Source organism: Phoenix dactylifera, chromosome 2 (genome assembly GCF_009389715.1).
Source record: "Phoenix dactylifera cultivar Barhee BC4 chromosome 2, palm_55x_up_171113_PBpolish2nd_filt_p, whole genome shotgun sequence".
In the NCBI taxonomy this organism is placed as follows: Eukaryota; Viridiplantae; Streptophyta; class Magnoliopsida; order Arecales; family Arecaceae; genus Phoenix; species Phoenix dactylifera.
In genome coordinates, this window is record NC_052393.1 from 27,724,472 (window position 1) to 27,751,501 (window position 27,030).

The window sequence follows — 27,030 nt, forward strand, 5'->3', positions numbered from 1 at the left end:
TCCAACTTTTAAGCCTCCACTATCAACAGTAATACGAAACAGCATCTTAGCCTATATTGCCGGGTCATTAAACTAGCACCGCGTGGCGGAAGAAAGGGAATTAGGTGTCATCTCTTTCCTGTTCGTCAAAAAACAGCTGATCAGTTCAATCTCAACGGCTCCCGGAACCTCCTCGGCTGATCAATTCAATCTTAACGGCTCCCGCAACCTCCTATGCCGACGATAAGTTGTGCCTGCGGTGCACCCGTTTCATCTGTCCACCGTTCTTCTTTCCGGGCCAAAACCCTCTCTTCTCGCTCTCGGATGCGCCGCCGACTCGTCCGATGGCGGCCGACGGTCTCCGCGCCCCCGCCCTCGCCGAGCGGTGCTTTCGTCTCTTCCCCTGCCTCGACGATCGAGGTACGACCCCCGAAAATCCGATCTTTTTCCGTGTTTATTCTTTGATTGTTGGTTGGATTCTCTGAGCTCTCGTTTGGTCGCTTTGGTTTCCAGCGAGGAGATCTAAGTGGGGGCTGAAGGTGGCGCTAGTGCTGCTTCACGTGATCTTCGTGGGCGTTCTGTTCCTCTTGGATGCCGATTTGATACGGAAGACTAAAGAGGAGCCTTGGTACTCTCTAACTCCACTGTCCTTGTCTCTGAAACTTCTCTTGAGTTTTCTTGTTCCTATTGATCTGATTTTAACTGCTAGGGTCGTGCCATTGCTTAATTATTGTTTTTTAGAAGTCGATCTTTGGAAAAAGGGCGTCATTTGATGGAAGTGGATTTTTGAAGCTGCCTGTCTGGTTAATCTGATATTGGTCAGGCTAAAGCATCTTACTTGCTTCTTTTAAGGTTCTAATGGGGAAGAATTAAGTGTTGAAGGATTCTCATAACTGTATTTAACCAAAGTTCTTTGTTTAGTGAGGTCCTTTGCTCGTCCAACTACATAGGCCTCGAGCTTTAGTAGGTAGGTAGGAAGGTAGGCCGGGGTGAAAGTAGGGAAATGGGGTTTGGTTATATGTCTTGAAGCTCTGCATATTTCCTAGGAAAAGGCGTTTTCTACCAAAAAGTATTTGCTTAAAGTAATTCTGATCTCTCTGTAGTTACTAAGCATCAATGATACAGTTGTAGATGGTGTTTTATCCAGAAGAGAAATGAAGAACTTGTGAAGAAACTAAAACTGTGTTGGCAAAACAGTAGAGAGAAGTGGCTAAAATAATAATATTATAGAATTAAATATCCTTCTAAGAACTTCTGTCACAAACACAACTTTAGAAGCAATCCTTAGTTATAGAGAACGCATGGTGTGAAAAACTTTTCCCAATTCATGGATTGGAAATACAATTTTAACTCATTCTTGTTGTCGAAAGAAGAAAGAGCTAAAACTCCTAGTAGAGATCTTCTTTCCTGCTTTTTCCCCTCTTCATGGTAGACTTGTGTGTGGAATGGGTTATGATCAAAGTGGTGCTTGATTGTCCCAAGTGCATAGCCCTGTAAGATCAGGGTTGAGGAGAGAAGGGGGGAGAGAGAGGGGAGAATAAGTGAAAAATAGAAGAAGAACAAGAGAAAAAGAGAGGCTCATGGCCTTTACTTTGTAAACTTTCTTGCAGAGCTAACTTCCATAGTCAATTTCTGAATTTTCCCCAGCTGTGTTCGTAATTCTCTCTAGCCGGTCACCTTTTTTAATTTTACTAGAACTCCCTAACATGCAAACTAAAATAAAACAGCCAGTCAACATCCTTCATAAAAGCTCAAACTACATAAGAAAATATCCTTTACATCCACTGTTGTTGTCAGTGTTGCGTGGACAAGGACATGAGAATCAGATTGAGATGCGTATCCAAGTGTTTGACTCGACAAGACAATAAAAGGAGGTCCGGGGACATGCAGGACAAAAACAATTCTAACTAAACAATATACATTTCTAACTTTAAATATTGCGTAATAGAAAATAATAAAAAAATTAATTCTTGTGAGGCTTTTTATCGCACATGTTTCTCATCCTAGCTTCCCAATTAACAATGACAAAAATAATATTTCACAAGTTTATCTTACTATCTACATCCTTGACCAATCTTTACAAATTATAAATGCTCACTACTAACACCAAAATGGAGGGTTGAAGTCATTGTTGGTGGAGTTCAGCTCTCCACCAATCTTTAAGAATTTTAAAGAAAAAATTTCTTAAAGTGTCCAAGTGTTTTATGTGTGTCCGATTCGGATATGCATCCAACACATTTTTGAAATTGGACATGAGTGTCTAGGTAACATTGGTTACTGCTCATGGTATTGTAGCATGAAGAGTACCTTGAACAGTACAATACAATATATTTGATCTTCTAAAATAGAAAATAATGATTAATTGGAAACCTGAAATAGTGTCTATAAATTGAATTCAACTTAGTTTCTAACAATGTTTGAAATATTGGTATATGGGGGCGAGGGTGGGTATGGTAATGTACTCCAAGGATTGTACCAACAAAGGGTATTGATGAGTGCATATAGACATGGCTGTTAGGTCTTTGATACAGCTTGTTTTGGCCTTTCTAGATCTAAGTTGAGATTTTTTTCCATTGTTTTGTCATATTTTATATTCTTTTGCAGGAAACAAGCTGGAAGTATTGAGTTAGCCACCCTAGTCATGGTTTTTGTTGTATGTTAAAGTCACTAGCATGCATATTTATCACATAAATCACACAACATGGAATAAAAAATACATTAAAAATATATTAAGTATCAAAATTAGCAATTGAAAAGAAATTAAGTTACTAGAAATAATTAAACTGGTCTACGAGATAGAATTGGATGATTAAGGTATTGAACAAAAAGGAAATCCATTATACAATCATCTAGTAGTAATACAATGTTCTTGATATGCAAGTTCAATCGCTCACCTCATGGTAGCACCACCAATTGGGAAAAATTTAAAAATATCACATGCATTAATGACATGCTTTGGTAGATGGTATGCATTAGCTTATTTTGTCTATATATTTTTATCATTTTTTAATTTTTTTGAATTTTTTGTAGGGAATATTACATAATAATTCTTCAAAAAAAGCTACTATCACAAAAGTGGCATATTTGATGGTGCTATTTTCATCTTCATCTGTTGTGCCACCAAGTAGACAGTTTTGTTGATCCCCAAGCATTGTGTGTTTTACATGATGTTCAATCAAAATAAATATTAATATAAAATTGGGCACTGCAAAAGTAGCTGCCTACGAGACAAAAACAAGGTATCAATGTATTGGGATGTCAAAAACAGAGGCATCAACATATTTGGATGTTGATCCCATCTATATTGGCCTTGCCTAATTGAATAAAATGATTAAAAGAGTATGTCTTCCCTACCTTTGTCCATGATCCTTCCCATTTCTCTTTACTCACCACTTGTTGGCAATATGCTGTCGTTGGCTCTGACGAGGGCGATGCCATGAATACCTACATCTCCTCCACGGTCAACCATGCGGCCACCATTGCCTTTAATGGGAAGGCAGTCATCATCAAACCTACCCTTGGAGTGGCCTTTAGCCATAGGCCTAACAGCCTCAGCTTAGAGACCCTAAAGTCGAACCTTATCGCCGCAAGTGTTGGCATCCTTGCTGCTTGGACTGATGTCATGGGCCTGATGAGGTAGGACTCCAACAACTAGAAGATGGAGTTCTAAATCCTCTCTTGGACCTTGATGGCATGCCCTCTCATGAGCAGATGGATCAGCACCGGTTGCCTTCCCCCCTTCTGTGGAAATAGGCTCATTCTTCATGACAAACCAATGCTTCTCAAGAGGCACAATGGTGGTGGAGTCCAGCAATGATCTATACCATAGCGAGCCTTGTCGATAGCCAGCTCCTTGACTAGCGGGTCCATGATGCTGCTTGACTTTAATGCCGGGCACCTTAACTTGGACCAGGCCATGGACCTCGGTTTGGTGTATGACCTTGGTGTTGGACTATGTGGCCTTCCTCTACGCCCTGTGGCCTAGGTTATGTTGGGCTGTTTGGGTGATTCCTTGCTAGTGACTTGTCTCAAGTGAGAAGACTATCATCCTCTGATGAATATTTGGGGTGGATGTAGGAATGGTGGGTGAGGAGAGGTGGTCAATGGCGAAGTAGCAAGGTGGCGCCAGTGGAAAGGAGAGAGGTCTAGTGGGGAGGAGGATAGCAAGAGAAAGACGACACATGTATTTTTTAATTTTTTATTTAGTTTGGCATGGTCTATGTTGACAAGATTGGCATCTTCTTACGTCGATATCCTGTTTTTGGGCATCCAATATGTAGATAACCTTGCTTTTATCTTGCATGATAGAGCCCACTTTCAAACTAATATTTATTCGGAGTAAACGGCATGCAAACACTTGATGCTCGTGAAGGTTAAAATCATTTGTTTGACAGTATAGCGAAAGAAGATGAAAATAACACCATCAAATTGGTAGTGGCCTCTTTTAAGAATTTTTACGTACTATTCCTTTTTTATAACAAGGCTTGAAGTGCAAATTCATTGCCCAAATTAGTTCATTCACCTTATGCACATCGAATCAATTATCTTCCTTTCTATGTGATTAAACAACATTAAAAACATTTATGCATTTTAATTAATTACAAATGGATAATCAATAAAAACAAATTTGTGTGAAAATTAACTATATAATTTATATTTCAAAATAATTAATAAAAAGTAACAATATTTTTGAAAATTAGTTTAGATTGAAGGATTTTGTCAATTGGCCTCATGTACACAAAAAAACTTTGGACATGAATGAAGGTGCTTTTGTTAAGTTGATTTCAATTTATGATAATTTCTAGCCTAAGATGGTGGAACCCAAGTACACCCAAATTGCATCCATTATGGTTCAGATATTGGTAACATATGCCCAATGGACATCATCGGTGTAAACATGCTATCATTTTGGCGAAACATTTCATAAATCACTATTTTAATAATTATTTTTATGAAATTAATTTAAAAATATAATCTAGTAGATTCATAAGTTGGCCCTTTTTTATAGTATATCTGGAAATCAACTTGAGTAAACATCATTTTCTTGGGTTATTTTTGGATTTAAACAAATTCTTAGAGTAGATTTTGCAATTCAACCAAAAATCTCCAAAATTATTGATCTTGATCTCAGATATGCCTGGGGGCATGAATCCAACAATCAAACAATTGCCAATCACATTTTACTGAGCTTCCTCTTATTTTTTCTGATCTCTAAAGAACCTCTACATCAAGATCCGTTGGACCAATATTGGGTGCTGTACCCGTCGGTGACCGATACGGTATGACACCGGTTCCGTATCGTACCGATATATGGTATGCAATGGTATATTGGTTCCATATTGTTATGCCATTTTTCTACAATCTTTATTTTTTCCATTTTTTTCAGTTTTTTTTATTTACTTTCAATGATTATTTTAATGATTGTGGTTGTTCAATTTAAGATTTCAATATTGTTTTGATATTCTTTATGTTAGATTGGTCTCGAGTCTCGACAAACATGCTATGATCGATAAATTTATGCAGTTATAGCATAACTGAATGCATGAATACATATAATTGAATCTACATAAAATATATCAAATAGATTTAAAGTACAAATTATATATTGACATTTAAAATTTTGTGGGTGTTTATATCCCTTGCAGACGCTGGGATCCTGGTCATAGTATGAGCTTGGGATATTACTCCAACTTTGCAAATCATCTGCCACCCATCCCTATGATCCTTAATCTTTGCCTCCTAGATGGTCATCCTGATACTGATCTTTTGTTTGATATTAAATTGGCTATATAAAAATGTAAGTAGCAAAATTCAACCCTAGGTTGTTTGAGGTTGGGAAGTATTGTAGCTATTCGAATACGATGCCTCAAATAAAGGATATATATGTGGGTTGTAGTCTAGCTGTTTGGAATAGGATCCAGCATATGACTCGGATCCAGATATGTCTAGGGACCTTGCATCATGTGGGGGTCATCTGTAGCAGCGGCGCAATCTTCCAAACCATCTTGAGAGGTCTATCTCCTATATGCAATCGTATTCTCATGGGTTCTACTAGGCGTGCACCATGGTCTTTATCCTGTGTGGTATGAATGAATTCGGACTCATTGGTGAATTGATGATCACGGGACTGTGATCCATATGTACCCATACCATGTCCGCTACCACCTTCCTAGTCACCAGATGCATCATTACTAGAACTTCATTATCATCATAGCTGGTATTGCGAGAGGATCTGGGCAACTAGTCATCTGAGGGCCCACTAGTCTTGAAATTAGCATGAATAGACTCCTTATCCTCTCTCCACAGTGGAGCTGCAATTTTCTTTTTTTTTTTCTTTCTTGTTGATCCAAGAAACTACTTTCTTTCCTTGAATGCCTCAGCCTGCCTTGCTTTGCTGGGTAGCTCAACTAAGCCCCACCACCTTGACCGGCACTTTTCAATGAAAACCAAAAAATAAGTTGGGATGATGAGAAGGTATGGGAGGCTTCTCTGCACCTCCCCCCTTATTATTGGCTGGATCAAGGTTGGTAGAACCATCCTGACCGCCCAGTTCGGGGCATCCCGAGCCGTACCGGCCGTGGATCAGGATGGTTCTGGCGATGAAAACGAGACCGACGCCGGAGGGGCAGAAGATGAAGGAAAAAGAGAAAAAGAGAGTGAGAGAGAGAGCGGGAGAGGGAGAGGGAGAGGAAGGCCGGCCGGGGAACCATCGCATGGAGGAGGGAGCCACGGAAGAGGGGCTTGCTTCGGTCTCCTGTTTCATGGCATGCCGTACCATACTGAACCGAATGGTACTGAGCGTACCGGTTCGATATCGGTACCGATACCGGTGGCGCACCAACATTCGGTACGCCAAAAGAACTGCGTACCATACCGTACCAATACTATGCTAGTGTGGCACCGGTACGGGGTCCGGTACCGAGACGGCGAACCTTGACTGGTATACAACATTCCTCGATAATATCTACTAGTTCTATACTAGCAGTGTAAAACTCCATACAATTTTTTTTTTTTTTGGCTAATCTGAATCAATGCTGTACTAGCCCATGTGGACACTTACCATGATATGTATCATATTGTTTGGTCCCTGATATGAGGGCATACATAAATTTTTTAATCCCTGGTATCATAATTGATCACATCATTTTATTAAACCTGGTGAGAATTTCTTAGTCCTTAGTTTTCTTAGTACATGTGTATACTCCCTCTTGCATGTTTTGCACTTTAATCTTTATGTTTCATTTATTCGTTCTTTAACAGCTTTTTTCCCCCCAATTTCCAGGTATACTGCAATATATTTGGGGTTTCTTGTGGTGACATTAGTTCAATATTTCTTTACAGCTGGTTCTTCCCCAGGGTAGTTGATCTACATGCTCATCAAGTTTATGCTCATTGATCTTTGGAAAACAATCTACATTCCCTTATCAGAATTCAAACAGGCTTACATGTACCCTTTTTTTTCTCTTTATATGGTGTTAGGTATGTTATTGATGCAATGAGAGTTGGAAATGAAACGTATACAACCTCTATGAACTCTCCAATGATTTTAAAGTAAGATTATGGGTTCTATTCTTATTTGCACATACAAGAATGTACATGATTGCCAGTACCCAAATCTTATTTCTGCATATTTTCAATGATCAAGCAAAGTCAATCTATTTCAAGAAATAATAGCTTCACTTCTTCCATGAATCGCAACCAGTTGGGGAGACATAATTGCCGAATGAATTCGTCATCATGGTTAAAGCTAGTGATGGACCTCTACCCTCCTGGATCATCCAGCAGGTATGGATGTAATTATGGCAAACCAAGAATATTGTGCTTTAACAAAATTATTGGCTACTCAATTCTATATCTGTGTTCAACATTGTTTGTTAATGTTCATAAATTATGGAATTCAACATCTCTAGTAATAGAAGGGAAGAAACTCACAAATACCTCTAAAGTGGAAACAATGCAACAAAGGTCATAACTTATATTCATTCCATATTTCATTGAAAGATGGAAAACACGAGAGATCCATGCAGTCGTCTTTCTCCCAAACTTATATTTCTTTGTAGTTGTTAACTGCTAATTAGAGCAAAATTAATTAACCTGTGCCTTGTAGTGGCTGACTAGTATACACATATATGCATGATGCATGCATCCATGGATGCATGTACAATAATTCTGATAATGAAATGGTTTAACATTGGAATGTAATATGAACATCTTGCAGTTTTCTAAAACAAGGGGGTTATAGCATGTAAAGAGAAGGCAGAAATTAGTTTGAGTTTGGGATGTATATGATGATAGATTGTGGGGTAGGATAGTCTAGAATGATATGGAAGAACAATTATAGGGAGCAAATTCATTTCTGGTTACTTTACTACTGTTGTAAATAGATCTATGATTAAAAAACACCACATATAAGGGATAAACAAAAATTAAAAATAATAAAGGCACAAGCACTCTATGGTATCCAGGTTGTATCATACTTTAGACTAGTAATTTTGACATATTCCTTTATTTCCTAAGCTCAAAAGTTGATCTGACGTCTACACAGGCTGCGACCCAATTATTTAAACTTGTCCAGCCACAACATCTTACAGGGTTAAGGCCTGCTAAAACTACTCAAATCGAAAGTAGAATTAGAAGATCACATTTACAAACGGAAAACAAATTAAAAGAACTAGACACTAACAGGGTGGCTGTCAGGACTCTCTCTTTCTCTCTCTCCCAAGTTTTACAAATACTTGATTTGTCTTAAAAAAAGATGCTCTGATTTGAATCACAAACAATGGGCCATATAAAAATGATGCTCTCTTGAATCTATATCTTTAAGAGCTAACTGGTTCCTTTATGCACCTATGTTTCAAAATTGAAATCCTATATATGGATTTAAGATCCCATATCCTTGTCATATCTGAGAAAATAACATTTTTTTTGATCAATCAATTTCTTTGCTATATTAATGGCTGGTGAAGTGTCAACCATGGCCATCTTCTTGTAGTCAATTGGAAGGATGGTGAAATTGTCTAGTGTGTGTGTCATGTTTGACCTTCAATCTATCGGCCATTTATTTCACCAGAATATGGATCACATACAATAGAGCACCACATAGAACAATTTCTAACTTTGTTAAATCTTGGAAGGTAGGCATTAGTATCGGACACCATGTAATTCATGGTGAACCATTCATTTGAGTTGTTAAGGTTGTTCCTTCCTTTCATCTTTAGTTTGAGCTCTTTCACCCGCTCGTCTGGCATAGCTTTTGCTTATGGTCCATCCTTCAATATGAATGGGCATCAACATTGCTGCGTCTTAGTCTTGGTCCAGTTTATGCTTCTGAACATTGTTTATCTTTCCATCAGCATCAGTTTTCAAACCCATAGCTGCAGTTGTGTGGTTGCAATTGATTGTTTCTCAACCTAGAGCATGGTGGTACTGTCAGGGACATTGTAAAGAAAACTACCCATTCACATGAAAAGCATCTCACACTCAGGTTCTCGGGATGTTTCTTAGTAACAGTTAAGTTTTTCTCATAAGCAATTGAACCATGATGCCCTGCATATTCTATAGTAACATGATCCATCAATGGTTTGTGTTCTCTTGTTCTGCTTCTCAATATGTGAAGTGGTCTGATTGATTGTCCACTCAGCTCATTTGTGATTTCAATCTTCAAACATGCTTTATATCATGCAGCAAAATATCTTTCAATTCATAAAACCCTGTCTTAGTGGTTAGTTCAGTCTTCTTGCTTAATCTATTATGGGGTCACCCAACTGTTGGAATTGATGAAAATATATTCATAACAATGAAGTGCAATAACTTGGCATGAAATATGCATGTGGAGGTTCTTTCATTTCTGATGCCACCAGAGGTGTGTAGGGTTACTTGTTGTTGGTGAATGAGACAAGATCAAACGCAAGCTTGCTGTCATTCTGATTGGCCAGATTACTTTCTGGATAACAGTGTCAATTGTCTTCTCTTCAAGGCACTGGGGTGTAACATCTTATGGAACACGGTTAAGTCAAAAAAATTCTGACTTCAAGTGAAGGTATTCTTCATTTTCACTCTTTAACTGTGGTAAACAGTTGAGATTGAAGCAATGATAATGAGGGAAAAGGGTTCAACAAACAAAAATTGACATAAGAGAGGGATGGGGTGTGTGTGAAGGTGTTAAGAAAAAGAATTGGAAAAGAATAAGAAAAATGTAAAAGGGGCCGGCACCCATGTTATATTTGAACTTTTAAAAATATAAGCCCAAAATCATCTACTGAACAACTAGAATATAAGATTCCTTTTTTGGTCTAAACTTTGCACTTATCCTACTCTAATTAGGACTCCTCAAATTGCAATTAGAACAGAGAAATGATAGAAACTAAAGCCCTGCAATATATAGCTTGCTTGAACTTCTTTTTTGAATCCTTTAGGGCACCTAAAATAGGAAACAATTTAAGTGAGTAATGTTTAAGCAAATAGCACTAGCCACTAGCTGCTAACAATTGCTTCCTTATCTGAGTTCAGTTATAATTCTTAAAAAAGGAAGCAACCAGAGGCCTTTCAGGCACCAAAATCAGCGGATATTGTTGCCAGATTACCAAAAATATCCGATTGCACATCTAAAATAAAATCTAACAGCAACTTTAAAATAACCTAAGGCCCCCAAAAAAGCTAGTCAAGCCTTTAAGGCTGGTCTAGAAGAGACTGTCCAAAAGGGTTTCTTTGGCTACTCGTTCTGGTCCCTTAGCTGTGCCAATTTTTAATCAGATGGTGACTTCTTGACTGACTCCATGATGTGTGAACTTTTTAGTTTGGCCCTTAACAAACTGTACCTCAGTTCCCTCAGTCATTGAAAGCAGGAGAAGGCAGCGGGTTATCCTACTTAGAAATTTCTCAGGTCTTACCATGTCACAAGTATCTGAAATCTCTAATCTGAGTCCTTTTCTTATTTACCAAGAGCAATAAAACAAATGTTCATGTTCATTTGTGTGAAAAGGGGTTCCGTGGGGTCAAATTAATAATCACTATGTAGAGATCTAGCAAATAGCTAGCTTGTTGTCACCAAAACCAGCATTCACTGTCCCTAGAAATCAAATTAAGCAACTCATGGTATTTAGGATCTGAAAGAATTCATTACCATCCATGGTAGCTAAAATTTGCTTGGTTTTGTGTGGTTAAGAAGCTCCAGTTGTCCTATTGATGATTTGTTTATAATCAATTTGTCTATGGAATGTACGTTGATCCCTAAATGCTCCTTATCTTCATGATATTTTTTTTTTCAAAACATTTCCTTGTCAAGTTATTGATGGAGGGTTGAAAGGTGACTGCTTTGAATTGGGCCAACATTTCCTTATTCTCCTTTATGGTTTTAAGTGCTTTAGCATGCTGGTTTGCACTGGTTAGGTATCGGCATGGTACAGGAGTATGTAACCTCTGTATTTCTTGTACCTATCTATCCTAGTCAATATTGGTTAGTGTTTGCATATGCCGATTACCTATTAGCATGGACCAATACAGATCACCACAGAATTTTTTGTTAAGAGGCTTGGCGCAATGATGAGCACATGACTAGCACAGAATTGTGCCATCCAATATCATGTGCTGCAAAGTGCAAACCATATCTGGCACGGTTGCAGCATGTGACATTTTAATCTTTTAAATCTCATCTAGCAAATCTTCCATGCGGTTTATTCACTCCTCATGACCCTTTGATTGCCATCATGATTATCAAAACATGGATACATGGCTTCATGGCAAGCTTCTATTGTGTCAATCTTTTTGATCATCAGTTGTTTAACATGTGCTCCAATTGAATGACATGGATACTCTAATACCAAACCAATTTGATCTCTATACTCTAGAGCTCTTGGGCACAGTTCAGCTAATGAGGACAATTCGTCCAACGTTTGGAAAGATTTCTGGTGATCAAAGATTAGAAAAACAACAAAAATAAAGAAACTTTGATTATTGAACTATCTATTATATTTCTTCACAAGAAAAATAGAATTGGTGAGAACTAACCATAAATAGTAGCAAAAACAAGACCACCAGTAACAACATAGAGCATCATTAATTTGTAAGGCATCAAAGTTTTTGAATCAGTCATGGGCAATTCATGAGTAAATCATAAAATCTATGATAATGGCAAATAATTAAATATTCTTGTTACTTTATTACCAAGGATAATCTGGAGGATCATTCTGCCAGTGTAAAAATTCAAGAATAATTTGAGAAATTTTCAGTAATTTGGAGAATAATTTTAGGATACTAGGGGTTAGGGATTGATGCAAAGGATTATGTGTTTGGAGAAAATAATTTTAGGATTTCATGTTTAGGAACAATGCTTTTGTAGTTTTTTTGGGTAGAAAACAAATCACATCAAAACACAATGATAAAAATAAAGTAGAACATAGAAAAGGAGAGAAGCATTTAAAGGATAGAGACAGAAAAAGAGAGGGAGGGAGAACAGCCAAACCTTGGCTTTCTTCTTTCTTTCAATCAAATTATCTCAAAGACCGTCTCTATAAAGAGATCATTACAACCTTTATATGGGCAAAATCATAACAATGTTACATCTTGATCCTTCAATTAAAAATAAATCCTAGCTATTAGTTTAAACATAAGAAATAAACCCTAAAAGGCATTAGACTCCTAAGAAGTTAATTTTTATTGCATTATTGTGAACAATTCTCTGTGACAGTAGTTTGGATAGTACAGCAAACAGTATCCACTGAAGTTTTTGTTCTTTGCTTTTTATCTTTTTCCTTGGAAGAAATCTGGGATTGGCAAGAAAGAGGAGTTGGCTGTGAATTTTCTTTCCTTGTTCTTTTCCTTGCATCATCCACTAGGGTAGGAGACGGGAGGGTGGGTCTTTTTTCCCCTCTCTCTCTATCTCTCCTCCTCCCCACCTCTTCTCTCCTTCTCTCTCCCCCTCTCTCCTTCTCCCTCCCCTCTCCCTTCTTCTCCCATTTCTTGATGGCTAAGGGAAGAGGCATGCTCAGTTTTCCCTTTTTTCCCCTTCAAGGACCATGAGATGTGCCATTGTTTTCTTTGGCAAAAGGGGTGAGACCGTGAGACTATATGCCACTGTGCCATGGTGTACCCTGTTGCATCAAAGTGTTGCAAAATTTCTGGATTTTGTCATGTCCGAGCAATACTACTCAAAACCCTAACAACATTAAATCTGAACCTTTCAAACAAATCTAGTCATCATTTAAAAACATAAGAAAAGAAACTCCACAAGACTAAAATGCCTCCAACGAGTTTTTGTTAGAGTATCATGAATAGTTCTCTGCCAAAGAACCATGAATAGTACCATGAAAGTGGCACAACAATAAAGGCTCTTTAAGAACATCAACTGAAAATCTCTTCATTAGAACAGACTGCTGGGGTCTTATAAATTGGCACTCTCCTACATCAATATTGTTACTATGTTTTGAAGAACCAGACTACCTTGGGATGTAACTAATTAGTAATGGAAGGAAGATAAAAGTCAAATAGAGTTAGGACTTAGGAGCATCTATTAATAATGAACTATGGAATATTCTAGGCTAACCTGAAAGTTTAGTGAAGGAGAAAGAATTTAATACTCCTTTGCTGAGCTGCTGCTTACTGCTTTTATTAATTGAGATCATGTAAAGGGGAAAAGGCATGAAGATCGGAAGGTATTTGTGTGTTATGTTTTTGGGCTAGGATTTTATTTTGTTATTATTACAATTTTAGGCTAGGATTTTATTTTGTTATTAAGCTTCTTTAGAGGAGGTCCAGTGAATTTAGGGGTTTTCATAAGGATTAGGGCAAAGGTGGAAAATGTCTGTCATGATTGATATGAAAAATTGAAGTTTTAAAATAGATGAAATTGTAATTTTCTTGGACATTACTTGTGAAGGATGGAAAGTAGATGTGGTTGAGAATATTAGATAAATATAGATAAAAAAGCGGAGTCTAACATTTATTAAGAAATCATCTTTAATTTCTTCAAAAATAAAAAATTGAAAGAAACTTTAATTGAAGTTATTAAAGTATAGCTTGAGACTTCTACTAGTATAGGGAATGTGCAAACTCTATACTTTATGTGACCATTTTGCTATTTGTTGTTGACCGATAGTATTTAGCATTGTATTGACCATTTACTTGTTGTTCTGCTTCTATGGCTTATCCTCTATTGCACTATAGTATGGTAGAAATCAAGATTGAATGATCCGTAATGTTTCAATAACTTTGAATTTCCCTTTGCTCTGGCAGGAATTGGACTTGCGCTTACTGTAATATAATTCAGGTAAAATCCAATTATGTTTGCTTGGTCAAATTTGACCAAACCCAAAATGTTTTAATTTTTTATTCAATTAATGAAAATCCCATATAAAAATACTATGTTGCACATGTTTAGAGCCTGCATAATGAAATTATAGGATGCAGTTCATGAGACACAAGCATAGGAATTAACATATAGGAAGAAAACAAAAGATAAGGACATAAGGTAATACATCTGGCTGAGAGTTTGTCACAGAATGCCAAATACCCATCTGGTAACTAGACATGGCCAAGGTGCAATTTAAGTGTTAAAGTTAGGCAGACTTTTTAACTATCCACAAGAATTAAGGGAATTGTAGGAATTGATAAGTCTAAGCCAGACATTCTGCAATTCTAAAGAGTTGTCTTCGAACAAGACAAGATTTTGAATAGAGCATGACCAGAATTTGTAGGACATAATTAAGGAATTCGGATACAATAAAGAGTAAGGCTTGTCCTAGTAAGCCTCCAATAATATTGTAGATGATGGGAAAAGTAGTATATGATTTAGGGTCTTCATGTAGGTCCAGTAAATATATACCTGAACTAGACCTAATTCGATCTAATATTTCTCACACAACATATTTGGGGAATTGAGCTTCCAAATCCTCAATCTTCTAGGTTACTTCTTTGAGCAAGAAACTAAGGCCTATTCACATTCTCCTTTTTCCATGCTTTGTAACATGAAAACCAATTGGTTGGCTTGAGCTAACAGAAAATTTGGTCAATACTGAATGTGGAATAAATTGACATCAAATAATTTGAGACCTAATTGAGCGTTGGATCTGATTCATACTCTATCTCAACTTGACTGTCTGGTAGGAAACTGGTTGTTACATACCTATGCTAAATCCATGGAACTGATGGAGTTTTTGAAATTTCACCTACTTATACTGCCACTAGACTTGGTTGGTTTCAAATTTAAATCTTGAATCCCTGAATAGATCTAGGTTTGGTTTGGGAGGTAATCTCAGTTTTGACTTGACCAGATAGCGCCCTCACAAGTAATAGAGGAGTTATCTAGTGAGCTTGCAAGGTTCTTTATAATGGTACTAGCTACGATACTAGTAACTTTGGTATGGTATGATATGCACATTGTACCAACAAAGCATTTTCTCACATCCAGTCATGGTACCACCTAAAATCAGGCGGTGCGTGTTGGTACAACATGGAACCGGGTAGTACAAGGTCATGCTGCTCGGTTCGGACTTCTACTACGCATATACCAAACTAGCCCTTGATACAATCGAGTAGTTTGCTACTCCAGCTCGACTTGAAAAACTGTTCGAGCTACTCGAGCTCGATAATGTTCAAGTCGAGTCGAGCTTGGGCTCGAGGCGAGCTCGAGCAGCTTGCAAATTGCTTGGTTCATTTTCACCCCTAGTCTAGCCGACTATGAGGCAGTTACTCTTGTTATACAGCATCATCCTTTTCAGTTTCTGGTCAATGACTTTTCTGCCAATTTGTTTGTGATTACACCAATTGATGTGTTTGCTGTAGCCATTTGGATATACATTGTTCTAAAATTCTTATTTTCATTGAGAATGTTGTGTTAAGGTATCTTGATATACTCAAGAAAATGGTTTTGGAATGTTAGATAACTTCAGGAGTTTCCTGATTCAAAAAACATGCCTGTGAATCTCAAAATCTTAATAGTATGGTTTGACAATGCTGTATTATATTTACTTGTTGTTGCATAAAGGTACTTCCTTTCTCCATTTTAGAAGTAATCAAATTCTTGAAATAAGCTATACTGGCATCTTATTTTTCAATTATTTCACTATCATATGCTTAAGCTTGCAAAATTTTAACATTATGATTTTTTTTTTTTAAAAAAAATCAAGCTTTAATTTTGTGCAACATTTCACAGCCTCCACGCTCGAAGCATTGCCATGATTGTGACAAATGTGTCCTTCAATTTGATCATCATTGTGTGTGGCTAGGGACTTGCATTGGCCAAGGGAATCATTGCCGATTTTGGTGAGCTTTTTCTCAAATTCATCTTTCCCTATGTCATTAAAGATATTTGAACGTCCATGCTCATATCGCATGCAGTGTAAATGTTGTTCTCTATGTTTATACACAATGTGTGTGCTTATATATGTGCATGTATGTGTTTATGTAAGTAGGCATGTATTGTGTATGCATATATGCACACATGTGTGGGTGATGTATGCGTGCATGCCTGTGTATGTGTTTGCACCCGTCTTTGTTGATATGTTCATGTATCTGCATATGCTCTTGTTTCTGTGTGGTATATATCCTCGATAATTCTACCTGTAATTATTCTATTTCCCCCATTGGAGATTGTTTATCACATTGTGTATCTGGAGCATTTTCTTTTTTAGCCATGCAACTTTAAATCATGACTTTTATAGCGTTGTTCTTGTGTAGCTTCAGAGATGGTTGACATAAGTTCATTCTTTGCCAATATCTACCATTCAATTGAACAGTGCCCTCATCCTCTATGACTATAGGTCTGAGTTGGACAACCTAATCTCTGGAGGCCACTCAACAAGTTCTGAAAAAATGACCAAATTATGGAGGTTATATTTAGAAGCTTGAAGCTATTCCATGTTTGAAATCAATTTGTAGGAGGTGTGGATCTTTAAAATACTTGTGGAAAATACCAGATTTAGACCATCCTTTTCTTCCTCTTTTCAGAATTAGGATGGGTGGAAGCTTGGTTGAATACCATAGTGAGGGTGGAAACCCAGGTCTCTTGCATCAACACATGGGATTTACCAACCCAGCCAGTTGGCACCCTCATAGCACCTCCAATATCAAACCTTTCTAGTTCTCCAACTAACTTTTTTTTTTCTTGAACACATCTTTCTCCTCTAGGACCTTTTGCTCCTGACCTTAATGTTTTTGGTTAACTTCTTGTTTTTGTTGTTGTTGTTGTTCATTTTTCAGTTTAAAATTGCTTCAAGTCTTTTTCTTGAACCTCCTTTAATCTCTCTTCCAGTGTTTAACAACAAGGAACCCTTTCTTGTGCTTTATTCTTGTCTCATTTTATTGTCGTTGGTGTTTTAGCAAATCTTGGTCATACGGATTTCTGGGTTTGATGTGTCCAAGTTTGTTTCCATTCTATCAGCCCTTTTGTATTATTTTTTATGTTTGTTTCCATGGTGCAAGTTCATTTAATTTTACTTTCTTGTCACCAACCCTCAGACATTTAAGTTTTTGCCTGTCATTATTCTTACACTCTAGAGAGGTCAGCAGTACCAACCTGTACTACCACGTACCAACCTTAACATACTGACTGCTAAAATTTATTTTTCAGTATTGCTTTCACTAAAATCATCTGTAACTAAGTTGATAATGAAGTTTTTATTGATATCTGGCAACCTTTCTTTATCAATATATCAGTTTTTCTACTTTTTATGGACTTTCTGAATTTGTATGTTCTTGTTTTCTTCATGAAGTTTAGTCTATGTATGTCTCGTATTCTCTGTGATATCAATAACTTTTCATTTTCATCCAGCTACTTTGCTAAACTATAAGTTTTTTCTCCTGCCAGATTACTCTTGAATCTTATTTTTTTCTAAAAGTACAGATGTGAGGGAAAACAAGAAGCTGTATATATAAACTTCGAACAATGTTTATAAATTGCCAAACATTCAGCACATATTTGTGGTTAGCTTCTCACTGACTTTTTGAATCTGCAAATGTAATGTGTTTGTCCCCTTTTTTTCCTTTTGTAGGTGGTACATTTTTGAAGAATCAATTCTGTGTGCATGGACTGTTATATTGTATATTGACTTGTTGAGTTCAAAAATCATCAAGGCTTGGTATGGTGTTACTCTCCTTAAGGCTAGATAGTACAGCCCTTTGTTCAAATTGCATTATTTTGTATTTGTGTCATTGTCACCAATTGCCAAAATTACTAAAGATCTTAATAAAAACATCAATGGGAATTATCACAATTTTCTTAACATTCTGAATACTTTAAATTAAACTGTGACAAGCTCATGCAAGTTTGCTTGAAATGGTCTACTCAGGTGGAAGGAGTTTTTTGTGATAGTGCTGTTAGCAGCATTGATCTTTTGCCTTGTCTTTCTACTTCTACTGCTGCTATTCCATAGGTAAGACTTGGACTCGTGACTGTATTGTGTGATGAGAAAAATTGTGGTAGTCTGAATCATGCTTCACTTATGTGCTTCTTAGGGCTATGCTCTCCTACTTTAGCTGAATGCCAAAATGTTTTCCAGCATTCAGGGATTGATATCTCGGCATGTCTGATATATTGTATTGTTGTGATGTATTGTATATCTAGGAGGCTAATAATGCATATTTACTTATTGTGGTACTCTGGATCATGCTTCATTACTGATTGCTTATTTAATTATGAATTTTATGTCTAGGAAGCTAATAAAATTCTTCAATATTGGCATACATGCTCCTTCTGCTGACATGCTAGGTCAATCTAATTTTGTTAGGTATGCCGTGTGACTTCTGCTTTTCATAGAAAACTCCAGCATCTAACTCTTATCAGTCCTATTCTCTGGTACTGTCGAACCGATTATGGAAATGTTTGGTATTGTTATAGCATTGTCATCTGGGTAAAACGTATTTTGCCCCAAGGTACTGCATATTTCACCATCTAATTGATGCTATAATTGGCTTGCCGCTGCCGCTTCTAACTGATGTTGTAATAGGTGCTGCATATTTTACTTTCTCCTCCACCACCTCTTGCCCCTCCACCAGCTGCCTTCCTCTCCTGCCTCGGCGCTCCGTCCTAGGGCTCCTGTCACCCTCCAATTTCCACCCAATCACTAGCGACAAGCCCTTTTGCTTTCAGCCATGGTGTCCTGTGCTTCCCTCTTGTACAACTCAACCTCCTCCCTTCCTATGGATCGTATCAGTGCGGATGCCACCCATGGTCAATACCACCTCAATTTGCCCTCCCTCCCCCACCACTATCCCCCAACACACTCCCAACAAGAGAGGAGCACCTGCAGGTGTTGCTTATAATTCAAGCTGCATTGAAGTTTGAACTGTAGAGAAGCTCCACTTATGTGGCTCCAGCAAGCCCCTAAAATGAAGCTCGATAATCTTTATAACTAAGGTTAGGACAACAATGGCATTCTATTGCTCTACTTAGTTATTAGTTTATTATAAATTTTACGAAGTATAGTATATTTTTGAAATTGTTTTGCATTGTTTACATTAATCATATATTCTTTAAGACGTGTTAAAATGTCCATACATGTGGAAGAAGTATGAGATGTTCTGAACGAAGTGTCTTAGTCAAAGAATTATTGTTGCCTGTCATAAGGTGACTATTTGGGCGCTAAGTCTATTAGCTAAGGTCATTTGGGTTGTTTGACTAGTGCACATCTTTCATATCTTTCTTCTCTTCTTCCACTTGATAAATTTATGAAGATCTCTATTCTCTTCTTATGTATTAATCAAGAACTACTCATGCAATGGTGTTAGAAGTTGTTTCAGTTTTGTTGTTTTGATTCACGGTCATCTAATTGGGACTTGATTTTTCTGCTTCACTTAAGGCTTAAGTTGACTTTCTTTCACCAAATGTTGTCACATTGGAAATGATAATTTTCGAGAAACTAGCATACATGCATGTGCAATGCATGTTAAGTATAATAAAGGTAAAAAGAAAGATATTATTTAACTATATAAATTATTATTTTTATTGTACAACTATAGATGCTAAAAGTTAAAGCTAGTCTTTTGTTATCCAAAGTTATTTAAATTCGCTGGATATTAATGTCTTAGATAATATTTTTTTTATAAAAATATAAGCTTTTTAAGAGGACGAGCTTTGGTGCAATGATAAGGTTGCTTCATTGTGACCTATATGTGACGGGTTTGAACTACAGAAACAGCCTCGCGACATGCAGGGTAAGGCTGCATATATCTGATCCGCCCTAGACACTGAAGTGACAGGAGCTCCGTACTTTGGGATGCCCTTTTTTATGAGAATAGGATTTACTCTTTTTGAAAATATAGAGCATCTCTGGTGTCATGCAGTTTCAAGTTTTTGATTTTTTAACGGCTGGAACATGAAAACCAAGGCGAGAAACTTGTTTAGAAGACTTGTTTTCATTTGTTTTTGTTTTTCAAAAGCCAGACTCAACTTTTTTGGAAAAAGTTAAAGCTAATTTAGATTAGGTTTCACTTTTTCTGAAAAGAGACTCTGCTTGGGATTTCTCTTTTTTTCACTGACTTAGGGACCATGCGAGACCCTTCTCTCCTAACTCCATCTGAGACTCAGTGGCCCCTTTCTACAACTGATCATCCGGCTGCCGACCAGGCATATTTTCTGTTTTCTTCCTCTTCTGTTCCTCTTCTCTCTGCCGTTCCTTTCTCCCTCATGCAGATCAGTCTAGATGTGGGCGAATGGCCTAGCAGCAGGCCAGATCTGCTGCTCTTCTCCTCCCTCCTTTCTCTCCTCTTCTTCTCCTCTTCTTCTCTTCCTTCTCCTCATCTTCCTTTCCTACCTTAATTCTGCTTGTATTATAGAACATAAAGACAGCACTGATTACTAATTTCGAAAATAAAAAAAAACAGAGATGGATTTTGAGTTTAAAGTTTTTAAAAAATAGAATACTTCAAGTGCAATTGCTCGTTTTTGGGAAAAGGAAGAAAAGGATATGACTAGGTTTTATCTGAAATGAAATATGAGAAGGCTGTACTTCTTTCTAGCAAAATAGTGGGAGAAGTTTGTATAGAAACATTTCAAAATTTGAAAGGAAAAGAGTTTGTGATTGACAGTCCAAAATTATGGGATTGGATTGTTAAGGTATGGATGCCTCGTGCTTGAGAGAGAGAGAGAGAGATTGAGAATCATTATGAGGTATAAGAGTTGAGAATGTGTTGTTAAGAATTGAGATAAGTGGAATGTGGTTTCCAAAATCACCCATACCACAGTTATTACTAATAAATTTTTTTTATGCAAATTACTAATTTTCTATCAAAGGTGAAATTTGATAGACACAAAGGACCAACACTTCATTTCGATGTTGAAGATTGTTCTCCCTACAATTTGTTATTGTGATAGTTTCTTCCTGCTTAAGAATACTGCCAGTGCCTCATCGAGTATGTATCTTTATCACCGGATATACCACCGTTACATGATGCAACAAATTTTAAAATCTAATTTTTTTTTCCATGCTTGGAAGCCATACAAATGATACAGATTTGAAACATCAAAATTATATCTCAATATCTTAACCAAGTAACCAACACAATATCAATACTGTGGCAATTACTGTATTCCTACTCCATGAAAACTGAATATTTATCAACTATAATTAACACCTTTTTTCCAGCATTAGATGCAATTTCTGGAAAGTATTTGGGGATGCAGAGGCCCAAAAATACAAAAACAAACAGCTCACTAGTGTAGAACAAATAATCTTCACTTTTTTAACTACATGATGAAATGCATCTAGCAAGAGGCGTTAACTGGTGAAGTTTTTGTAGTGGATAGGGAGTCCTCGTCTTTGAGCTGCACTTTTCATAAATTTACACTTGTCAACATTCAGAGCCTAACATATGCATGCTGGTGTGCTTTAATTGATCTTCTTTTTCTTTGCATAGTTACCTAGTGTTGACAAACCAGACTACTTATGAACTGGTGAGAAGGCGACGCATTCTATACCTGAGGTACCAATAATTGTTGTTTCCTGTATGCCCATGAAGTTATTATTAGCTCATCAGTAACAGTACTTATGAGAAAATTTTGATCTGTAGGGGAATTCCTGAAAGGGTTCATCCATTTAGCAGAGGCATTTGTAAGAACTTGTATGTCTTCTGCTGCTCCAGAGATGGCAAATATACCATGGAAGCAGTGCCCGCAATGGAGGAACTGGAAGCCAAAGCAAGACCATATACTGGTATGGACATCATGTCCTGTCGGTGTTGTTGACAAGAGCGGATTGGCTCTTTCTTCTTTTCTTCTGATGCATCGTAGCATTAGATTTTCATTCTTTTCAGTATTATTGTTGTGTGAAAAATATATAGATTTCAGCCTGCAGTTCTCTCAATCCTTTTATGAAGTGTTCAATCTTTTTTTTTTTTGGTCGATGTCTAGAGCATCTGCTTCTTGATCTTTCCCTTATATGTGATGGGTAAGGTATGTCATGGACCACAATTTCATATATTAGAAATCTGAGTTTAAAACTAAAATTCTTGTGATTCTTTCGTAGTGAGTTAAATTATATGTTGATCTGATGAGTACTTCTCTGCATTGGACTTTTATCCATGTTATTGAAACTACACTGGGGTGTGGAAGGGGGTTAGGCGGCTAGGGTATCATGTTTCCAAGTATCAAAATGGGGGTGCTGGTGGATCCATAATAGAAAAATCTGAGGTCTCTCTCTCTGCACCTGCATGCGTGCGCATGCATGACACACACAACATGCACATGCATGCATGCACGCATGGTGCACATAACATGCGGGCACAACAGATGTGACCCCACACACATGCATATGCAGGCACGCATGCCCACACTAAATACTTGGGAGTTACTAAATTGTTTGAATTTGTCTTCGAAAAAGAAAAAAAGAAAGTTGGAGAATTTTAGTGTAAGGAGCTGTTTTCGGGTGGAGGAAGCGACTCCTCTAAATGGAGGAGAAGTTTCATAGATGAAGAGCCATCTCTCAGATCCAAGAGTTGTACATAGTAGACGCAAGTCCTCTCCAACTAGATGGGAGTTGTCTTTCAGAAATTAGAACTTAGCGAATCAGGGAGAAGTCATCTCCACCATTGTAAGAGTTGCTTTTAGGGGACTCGGGTGGAACTGCAGATCTCAAGAGTCGTCATTGACGCATTAGGAGTCATCTCTGGTTCACAGGAGTCAACTACGCTACTGAGGAGTCATCTCCAGTGTTCGAGAGCTGATTGGCACACTCAAGGAGCCGTGGAAGGAGTCGCAGACTAGAAGTTGCTTCGGCACACCAAGATTAGTCTCGTCCTTAGTTCTAGAGAGTCAACTGACATAAAGTCAAGAGTCATCTCCTTCCAAAAAATGAGCTAACTGCAAACAGTCAGGAGTCGTCTCAAGCTACGAAGGAGTCATCTTGTGTGTTGAGGAGCCGTTCAAGCAAAATATTAGGAGTCGTCTCTTCTAGGTCACCATAAGTCATTTATAGAGGATTGGGCAAAAAACCTTTAACTCGAAGAGTCGTTTGCTCAGATCTTAGGAGTCATCCCCTGCAGTGTAAAATATAAACCTTAAAACTCCTGATCATCGGGAGTCGTCTTCTTTTCAATGAACCGAACAGTGTAATGACTGGAGTTGATAGAGACCTCCAATGGCTACAAACAGCAACACCAGACTCTCCGGTATAAATATGAAGCCTCCTCGACCTTATGAGGAAAGGAACTAACTAAAAAACTTGAAAATGAAAAAAAAAAAAAATCAGACAAAAAAACAGAGCACAAGATGCTAAGAAGAGGGAAGACCAGTAACTGTGGATCTTTGTTCCCCTTCAACTGAGAGACATTTATTGGGCCCTTAATTTGTTGTAGCTAACCGTTAACAGATTTTCTCATTATATAAAGAGTTATACTTTGCTGAGAGTTGCAAGATCCAGGAAGAGATGTGGTGAGAAAAGGTTTGGCTAATGCTCGTGAAGTTAGCTTTGCATGGTTGAAAGTTTGGGGGGGAGGAAACTCTTGTGTAAAGGTTGGGCCAACATTTAGTAAGTTGGCTGACTGTGTAATCTATGAATTATATAGTGAAATTTCCAAGAGGATTCATGGGGAATGGATGTAGGAGGTGCAATGCTATGAACACTGCAAAATTTCTATATGTTTTTTTTGTGTGCTCTTCTTTCTACTTTTCTCTACTGTTCCATTGCTTTATTATCTCCGCATTATCTTTTATTGCATTGCTCTCTTCTTCACGGCACATTACCTTCATAGAACACAACAATAATCTCATTACAGCTAGATTTATTTTTTTTAAAAGAAACCCAATTCACTCTCTCTTGGGTTGCTATCTTGGGCAACACAATGAAATCCTCAATTAAAAGAACAGTGAAAACCAAGAACAAAGCAACAACTAGAGATCCTACTGGTCTTCCAAATAAAGTAGTGACCAAGAAATCCATGAACTTCCATCATAATAACCTCCATATCGGAATCAATAAAAAATTTATCAAGAACCAAAAAAAGAAGAGAGGAAAGAGATTGGTAGGCTAGAGAGATGAGGGAGTTGAGGCAGACTAGAGAGATAAGGGAGTCGGGGCAAGCCAGAGAGACACTAGAGTCGAAGAAGTCGGGAGAATCAGTAAGATGGGGGTTAGAGATTATAGAGCATATTTTCATCATCCACGGATGGAAAATTAAAAATTTATCTACCTATAGACCGGATGTTACAAAATCAATCCACCAGGGGGCTTATGACTAAGGCATGGTCCATGGAGGGACCAGCCATAAACTTCCTCAATTTAAATTGATTAGTGGGGAGTTGGCTTGGTTAACCCTCTATTCTTTCCTTATTCTGCCAAATTGTCTTTTGACCAGCCGAATAGCCCAATTCGCTTTTTATAAGTTGTGTGGGGATTCTTTCTCATTTGGCTGTTTGGGACAAATCCCATTGGATACGGTGGGATCAGCTAGGGAAGGAGAGCCCGAGAAGAAGAGACTAACACCCAAGAGAGCTAGTGGGGATTGAGCTTTATTTTGGGGTCATTTTTGTGAACCATTTTAGTTACTTCGAGTATATTTCAATAGAGTTCAGGAGCAAGATTTTATGAGTAGATTAGTCCATCAAAACTTTCGAATATCATAACTTTAACACATAATTCTATTTTTTGTATATTTTATTTTGAAACTAAATAGGTCTGTAGGACCATCAAAACTTTCGAAGATCATAACTTTCACACATAATACCTATTTTTTTGTATGTTTTATTTTGAAATTAAATAGTTTTTCGGTATCTATGATAGGGCAACTTGCCAATAGGTTGCAGGACCATCGATGGCCCCATTTCGAGGCTATTCGGGCCTTTGAAATACACAGTCTATTTATGTTCAAGATTCGAAGGGAAACCCACCATATTTTTCAAAAAAACATACTATTTATTCATTGAATTTGGTACTTAATGGCTAAATTTTCCCTTCTATTGTATTAGGTATGTAGGTGGGTTTGGCTTTTTCAGGTTTATGGGTGATTAAGGCTGCCTAAGGTACTGGAGCTGGATTATGTCTTGCTTTATCAAGCAAGACATCTTCAATTGCTGATCAGTTTCCCATCTTGTAGAAACATAAAAGAGAAAAAAGTCGAGCAAGTTTCTTGATCCATCCATGCACTTCTTAGTGATCTCCATCATGCTAAACATGAGAGACATCATGAATGGGAGAGCTTCCAGATATGTTGATCATTTGCCAGATGCATCCCAGATAACATTGTTATGTTGAGGGGGTCCACAGCAACTACAAATTATAGGACATATCAAGTAATATTACTGCATCCATGCATGTCTTGTAAGGACTTCAAGCTTTTATCTACTTTGCTCTCTCAGAAAGAGAGATGCTGAACGAAGTAATGCTTGACCATATTTATGCTGTGAGATCCTCTATTTTGCTTTGAAATAGGTATTGCTTCTCCTTGTGGGTTGGCATCTCATTTTTTCTCAAGGAAATCATGCTAAAACCTTCATTCATGCCTAACACCAAAGGATCACATTGAATGAGCTTGCACATTGTTTCATTTTTTTTATTAAAGAAATCATGTTTGAACCCTTCAATCATCAGTTCAGTTGTTACTGCATCTCAGAGGAGGATAAATAAAAGTTTTGCAGCAGCCATGATTTGCATAAACTGATGGCTACTACCACAGATTACTGAAAGAAAAACTGTGATGAACTAGAACATAAGCATGTTGCTTAAACATGATTCTATTGAAATGTTGGCATTAACGGAAGCCATTTGCTCCTAATTATATTTCGGAACTGAAATAAATCCTCGCTAAGTTGAAATCTTGTATTTATATACAACTCTAATCTTAGTTTGGTGTCTGCTGAGGCAGCAGGGTTTATCCTTTATAGATTTTAGTTGCAGAGTCTCTCCCCCTTTAAATGTACCAAAAAAAAAAAAAATCCAACTCTAATTCGAATGTTGTGGAATCCAAAATTAGTTTCAAAAGCCATATACTACTACTGAAATATGTTAGGTATTAAGCAAGAATACCTTTTTTCTAGCTTCGGCCATTGGTCTGCTAATAAAGGAGAGAAAAACAATGATAGGAGCGGATCGAAAGGCAGCATGGGCGCAGGACCATGTAAAATATACGGAGTTTCATGCAGTTTGAACACCTTTTTGATTCCTCGCAGCCTCGACTCTAGATTGCTGGTGGCTGGTGGTAGCTGCATCTTTAATGTCTTTTGTTCTCAGTGCGAAGTTGAGAATAACTTGGGAGGGTATTAGCTATTGCCAGGCTTATTCTAGGGGCGGACCACATTCAATTTGAAGACGACTCTGCCACAGTAATTCAGTAAATCTAAAATCACTGCAAGATGCCATATGGGCAACCCTTGCTCATGACATCTTCAAGCTGACTAATGATATAACTGCATTCCAAGCTTTTCATATCCACAGGGAGACGAATACAGCTGCAGATTAGATTTTTTTTTTTTTTTATTACACAACATTCAGGTGGTATCCTATGGTGCAGCTACGAGATGATACCATTTTCTCTTGTTTGACTTTATATAGATGTATTCATGCTCAGGGTGTATGATTTTTAAGACTTATTAAAAAAAAACATCTCCTTAGGGATCTTCGTTTCAAAAAT

The 27,030-nt window shown here is 37.4% G+C and overlaps 1 protein-coding gene across 2 annotated transcripts; it reads left to right on the forward strand.

Moving 5' to 3' along the window:
- Nucleotides 1-238: 238 nt before the first annotated feature.
- On the forward strand, nt 239-25,798 carry LOC103708704 (protein S-acyltransferase 10). 2 transcript variants are annotated; one of them, XM_026805270.2, is made up of 12 exons: nt 239-399; nt 493-607; nt 7,262-7,336; nt 7,459-7,530; nt 7,630-7,764; nt 14,209-14,242; nt 16,127-16,236; nt 17,964-18,050; nt 18,261-18,344; nt 21,826-21,891; nt 21,979-22,121; nt 25,370-25,798. In XM_026805270.2, the coding sequence occupies exons 1-12, from the start codon at nt 324-326 to the stop codon at nt 25,375-25,377; spliced, it is 1,005 nt and encodes a 334-aa protein (XP_026661071.2). In that variant the 5' UTR covers nt 239-323; the 3' UTR covers nt 25,378-25,798. The 2 variants fall into 2 exon arrangements, with proteins under 2 accessions (XP_026661071.2, XP_008791982.2); XM_008793760.4 differs by lacking the exon at nt 25,370-25,798 and having other exon boundaries at nt 240-399; nt 21,979-22,413.
- The last annotated feature ends 1,232 nt before the right edge of the window (nt 25,799-27,030 follow it).